The sequence below is a fragment of the Beta vulgaris genome, chromosome 7, assembly GCF_026745355.1.
Source record: "Beta vulgaris subsp. vulgaris cultivar EL10 chromosome 7, EL10.2, whole genome shotgun sequence".
NCBI classification, from domain to species: Eukaryota; Viridiplantae; Streptophyta; class Magnoliopsida; order Caryophyllales; family Amaranthaceae; genus Beta; species Beta vulgaris.
In genome coordinates this window covers 28619562-28625765 of record NC_079208.1, presented here as the reverse complement: position 1 = coordinate 28625765, position 6204 = coordinate 28619562, and the positions used below count along the sequence as shown (strand labels likewise).

The 6204-nt window shown below is 33.3% G+C and overlaps 1 protein-coding gene across 1 annotated transcript; it reads left to right on the top strand.

Annotated features, from left to right (window-relative positions):
- The first annotated feature begins 3459 nt into the window (after positions 1 to 3459).
- Positions 3460 to 5535, top strand: LOC104898966 (glutathione S-transferase). Its single transcript, XM_010686109.4, has 3 exons — positions 3460 to 3705; positions 3856 to 3904; positions 4917 to 5535. Exons 1-3 carry the CDS (start codon positions 3559 to 3561, stop codon positions 5369 to 5371), a joined length of 651 nt encoding a protein of 216 aa, XP_010684411.1. The 5' UTR covers positions 3460 to 3558; the 3' UTR covers positions 5372 to 5535.
- The last annotated feature ends 669 nt before the right edge of the window (positions 5536 to 6204 follow it).

Below are 6204 nucleotides of genomic sequence, written 5' to 3'. Positions count from 1 at the left end.
GAGATTGATTTAAAGAATCATTAAACTCTCTCTCCTACTATTTATCATACCCTAAAAAATCAAAACTAAATTAACTAACTCAATCTACTCTTGTCACATGTCCACCTTTACATAGCTTTGGTTGACAAGTTTTTGAGATGAAGGATCCATCCCAATATCTAGTTCATCTTCTTCTCTCTCCTCTTCGTACTCTCTCTCCTATTTATTATTATTATTTTTGCCCTTTATCTTCTCATGAACCCCCAAGAGTCCAACTGTTGGGTATACTCTAAGGACCTACACATGATTTTTTCTTAATACTTGTACCCAAAAGAAATGGACACTCTATTTAGAACGGAGGGAGTATAACATAAATGATTGAGTATAACTATTACTCACTCCGTTTCTTTTTAATCTACACACTGTTGCTTTTTCTACTTTTGGTAACATATCACATCTACTTTTTCCTCTTTTTCCACCATGTCATTCACTTTTTAATATTTTAATCCACTCTTTTGTTTCTCTCTCCACCTTTTCAGTTTCTCTCTCATACTTTTGTACTTCGTCCTTGGTTCTCCCCCAAAGTGAAGTGAGTAAATTAAAAAGAAACGGAGGGAGTACATCATAATGTAACAATGAGTAATGATAAACATCTATCAGCTAGATGTTAGTAACACCGAATAAAAAAATAATTAAGGACAAATATAGAAAAAATTAATTTTTTAATTTATAAATTTTAATTCAACTTTTAATATATAAAGACAATAGTTGGATTGCATGAAAAACTAGTTATATTTCATGAACACCATATGTTAATAGATGAACGAGAGTGAGGGATAGCCTAGTGGTTAGAGCTTCCCTCCCGGTTCCATGAGGTACTGAGATCGATAAAAAAAATAAAATACATAAACACTATTTTTTTTAAGTTGGTAAGATGAACGATCCTATTGAGCTGACACCTTGCACAGGTATAATCAACCAAGTTTTCAGGCCAGACTATTTGGATGGGAGATAGTAAGGGAAAATTCACCCGAAATTTACATATGCATGAATAATCTATGGATTTTGCATGAACACTATTTTCTAATATCGCATCTATCGATGTCAATTTTTTGTTAGACTAACAATTGTACATTTATTCTAGTTGGGTTTCATAAACACATTTATTAGTTGCATAAACACTATACTCATTACACGAACACTATTAGTATATAAATGAACACTATTTTTAAGCAAAGCATTTTGTGAGATCATTTGTTTGACTGACAACTTAATCTTTATTGTCCCATGTGTATTAACAACTTTACCCTTACTAAATGTGAGTAAACATCTAGCAGGTAGATGTTTATCATTTCTCGTGTAATAATACCCAATACATTATCATCTCCGTCGTCCCATATTATAGTGTTTGCTTCTATATCTTGAGGTCAAAGTTCCAAATCTATGACCAAATATTTTTATTAACATATACAAAACACATACTTATGTAGGATCTTGTTAGGTTCGCGTTAATGTATATTTTCATAATATTAATTTTTTTATTTTTTTTATTAATACGAAAATGAAGATATTGTAGGTCAAAGGTATGTCTTGGAGATCGTGCAAAAAGAAAATGATACTATATTATAGGACAAAAGGAGTATAATGATATGAAACAAATTTCACAATGACATTAAACATCTCTAAAATGATATGAAATATATCAATCATGACATAAAAGAGTTTTATAAATGATATGAAATAGTTCCATAATGACATAAAAAAATAAATCTACGGTTTTTTCACCAAATATCCCTGACAAAAAAATTTATTCACCAAATACCCCACCTTTTTTCAAAATTCACCAGATACCACTAACTTTTAAAAAAATTCACCATATACCCCAAATTTTTAAAAAATGACAAATAATGCTCTTAATGACTAACGACGGTTAACTCCGTTAGTCATTAGTGTTAATTAACCCTAAAAAACCCTAAAAACTCTAATTAACCTAAAAAATCCTAAAAAAAAACTAACCTAACCCCCTCCCCCACCCTCACTCTCGTCGTGCCTCCCCTCCCCCTCCTTCCATCGCACCCCCCCTTTTCGGCAGCTCCATCCCCTAAATTCGCGCGAATTCTGACCTTTCTCTCTCCTCCGATGAACCAGAAACAACAGCAGCAGCTGGCGGGGCCAACGAGAGTGATGGAGGGGGAGGGGAGGCGCGACAAGAGTGAGGGGAGGGGAGGCGCGACGAGAGTGAGGGAGGGGGAGGGGGCTACCGGAAAGGGGTATGCGGGGTTGCCGGCGAGGGGGAGGGGAGGGGGTGGGGCTGGGGTTGGGTGGTGGGGCTGGTGGGTCTAGGGTTTAGGGGGTAGGGTTGGGGGTTGGGGTTGGGTTAGGGAGAGTTTAAGATTTAATTAGGTTAATTAAGTTAATTAGGGCTAATTTGGTTGACTTAGGGCTAATTAAGTTGACTTATGGCAAACTTGTAAATATAGGCTAACGGAGCACTAACGTCCGTTAATAGTAAGGGTATCTGGTGAATTTTTTCAAAAGTTAGGGGTATCTGGTGAATTTTGAAAAAAGTTGGGGTATTTGGTGAATAAATTTTTTTGTCAGGGCTATTTGGTGAAATAACTGATAAATCTAACATATATAAAAAATACAAACAATAACATGACATAGATTTTAAAATGACATGAAACAGTTCCAAAATGATATGATACACACGAATATTACATGAAAGTTTTTAATAAATAATATTAAAAAGATTAAAAAATGACATAAAAAGTTTTAAAATAATATGAAACACACTAATAATGACATAAAAGAATTGTATAATAACATCACACAATTATGTTAGTCCACACAAATGAGATTTTTACACAATAAAGTATTTCTGTTATAAAGGAAAAAGAGGGGGACACCAAAAATGAGAAATCTTTTTATATCCTTAAGTAATAAAATACAAATTCATCCTCTTTTACCATTATATTCTCTATTAACAAAATATTTACATCATCCTTGATTTATTTGTTTTCAAAAAATAGAAGAAAAATATAGAATGAACATTATAAACAGTTTTCCGTATATATTATTACGCAATTGACCTTTTATTTGTTTTCGCACGCATCGAGTGTATACAAAACTACGTCCTCCGTTTTTTTATAAATACTACATTTTCCTTAAATGGAAATGTCATAATAGATGCTACATATCGTAAATGGATTTCTTTTCACCATAAAAATCTTAAAATACTATTAAAAAGTTGGTGGTCCCCCACCTTCTCTTTTAAAATACTCATATTTTTTCCTTAACAAATGTTTTTTTTATTAAAAAAGTGGTGGTCCCCTACTTTCTCTCTCTACCTTTCTTAAAAACCCCCCACTTTCTCTATGTAGCAAGAATAAAAACACGGAGGAAGTAGTAGTGTAATATGTTAACCAGAGACCTCTCTCCTACTGTAAACCTTACCAGTTAGGCAGTTACCACATGTTTGGCCCCTATAAAAGCTGATCAAAATAATACATTTACCTCCGACAAGAAAAAAAAGAAAACAATACGATCCAGAAATCAGGGAAAAGAAATTAGATCGAGATGGGGTTGAAGGTTCACGGCAGCAATACCTCAACTGCTACACTTCGTGTTGTTGCAACTCTTCATGAGAAACAGCTTGACTTCGACTTTGTTTTTGTCAATTTGAGAACTGGTTCTCACAAAGAAAAACCTTTTCTATCCCTTAATGTAAGTTGTGAAATTTTGTTTTAATTTATTTATCAAAAGATTATAGTTGCTCACTATAATTAAATATTCTTTTTTATTAATATGAAAGTAAGTTAGTTACTTGATGTAGATTATAACTTAAAAGTATTTCGGTCAACGATATGATTGCAGCCATTTGGTCAAGTACCGGCGTTTGAAGATGGCGATCTTCAACTATTTGGTTAGTTACCAATTACCATTGCCTACATCTTTTGAAGACTACATGTATTTAACTTCTGACAATCTGATCAATTTGAAATGATTTGTTTCTTGTATACACAATATTATAGGAGAAATAATGTTATGGATCATAGAAAGAAACAGAAATTATTATTTTATATTAAAGTTGAATGTATGTATAGTGAAAAGTTAGCGGTCTTATTCCAAATATAAAAACAAAAAAAGGGGTAAACTAATAAGAGACATCCAAAAAAGAATACGGATAGACTAATAAAGACCGGAGAGAGTAATCAATACTAATATGAGAAACAATTGAGCTTATACTATTATTTTTTTTTCACCCACCTTTAATGGCTCTAAACCGGATAAAATTTGGTCTGGCTATAAACCAACTTAGGAATCGGCAGTTTTTTTACGAAATTATGACCCACGACTCGAAAAGGTCCAAAAAGCAAAAAAAAATAAAATTGGGTAGTAAATCCAATCGGATATGAATCCTCTTAGTTTTCTGGTTCAACTTATAGATTGTGGAGTAAAAGCCTTGGATATTGAAGTCACAAGCTGAATATCCACCATGTTAACGGTGTAAAAAACTTATTTGTGCCTGATTCACACAAAATCAGTTTAGACTTAATGATAGTACACGTGATTTAGAAAAAAGGTTCAATATGTCAAAATATATATACATAAAAGAGTAGATGTAGATTGTAGAGGGTTACTCTGAGAAAAAGAAAGGTTATTATATTATAAATTGAAAATTCCATTATTATAAACTAATGTAAGTGATACCTATAAAATATGTTATTATGTTAAATAATTGTAGATTAGTGTAATTTAACATTTTAAAAGGTCGATATATGTGAAAAAAGAATCATTATGTAGGTAACTTTGATCGACAATAATATTAATGTGGACCAAGTACACACAAAACTAGCTGAATCAGTTTACATTTACTTCTATAATCTATAAAACTAATGAGACTGTTTCTAACCAAACTTTACATGCTAAAAAAGAATCCAGGGCAATTACAAAGTACATAGCATCCGCCTACGATGACAATGGAACGCCACTTATATACAAGGACCCAAAGCAAATGGCAATATTGGGAGTTTGGATGGAGGTCGAGGCTCTCCAATTTGACATAGCAGGCAGTGCACTTGTTTGGGAGCTTTTCTACAAGAATTCTATCTATGGACAGCCACCCGATGCAGCCGTAGTTGAGGAGAACGAGAAATCATTGGCAAATGTCCTTGATGTTTATGAGGGTCGCTTGGGTAAATCCAAGTACTTGGGTGGTGATTCCTTCACGTTGGCTGATCTTCATCATTTGCCTATCGTGCACTTATTGATGGACACTAAGGAGAAGAAACATTTTGACGAGCGTCCTCATGTTAGTGCTTGGTCGAAGGATATCTTGTCCAGGCCTTCATGGCAGAAAGCTATAGCAATGTGGAAGCAGGTCTATTAGACTTGATAGTAATGTAATAAGCAAGCATTTCCGAATATGCTATCAGTCTGCTACATTGGTAATTTCTGCTTTGTTAATTTTCTGTGGAGTGTGGACTATATGTTGCAGTTGTACTTGATTCCATGTGTGAATTTGTGAGTGATATATAGACTCACTAATAATAATTTCAGCTTTTTTTTTTTTTTGACAACAAAAGAATTTAAAATGAAAAAACAAATTAACGAAAAGGATAATGAAAAATAAACAACGATAAAAACCAGCTGAAGTAAAAGCTTCTCGAATATCATCCGGTGAACCTTGGTGATGCAACACCAATCAAACGAGTTTGCCAGTTGTCGGATGTCCTCAATTGTATGAGAGATCGAGATATTCGAAGTTGTAGTGGGCCGGAGGAGCTGTACCAACATATGAGAATCCGTGTGAATCATAAGGCTGGACTTAGGGACGAACTTGGCCCAAACCAAAGCTAGAAATTAACAAGCACGAGCAGCAATGTACACTAGTGAAAAAAAAATTACATGACACGAGTCAACTGATGTGTTTCTTGAACCAACTTAGGCTATGTTCAGTTCACCTTATTTTTGCTTATTTAAGATCTAATCAGATCAGATTAGATCAGATCAGATCAGATCAGATCAGAAAAAATAAGTTCAGATCAAATCAATTCAGATCATGCTTATATTTAATAATCATTATATCTTTCATTACATATTAGTAAAAATTATAATAATTGAATATTAATGAAGTACTCATTGAGAAGAATCAAACAAGACCCCACATGACTATATTTTTTCTTACATATTGAGAGAAATCTAAAAGATAAGATCTTGTAA

Excerpts from the sequence above, each read along its gene's own strand:
- LOC104898966 (XM_010686109.4), top strand. The coding sequence starts at position 3,559 with ATGGGGTTGAAGGTTCACGGCAGCAATACCTCAACTGCTACACTTCGT. Across the intron at positions 3,706-3,855 it reads AACCTTTTCTATCCCTTAAT|CCATTTGGTCAAGTACCGGC; the intron begins GTAAGTTGTGAA and ends ATATGATTGCAG. Across the intron at positions 3,905-4,916 it reads TGGCGATCTTCAACTATTTG|AATCCAGGGCAATTACAAAG; the intron begins GTTAGTTACCAA and ends ATGCTAAAAAAG.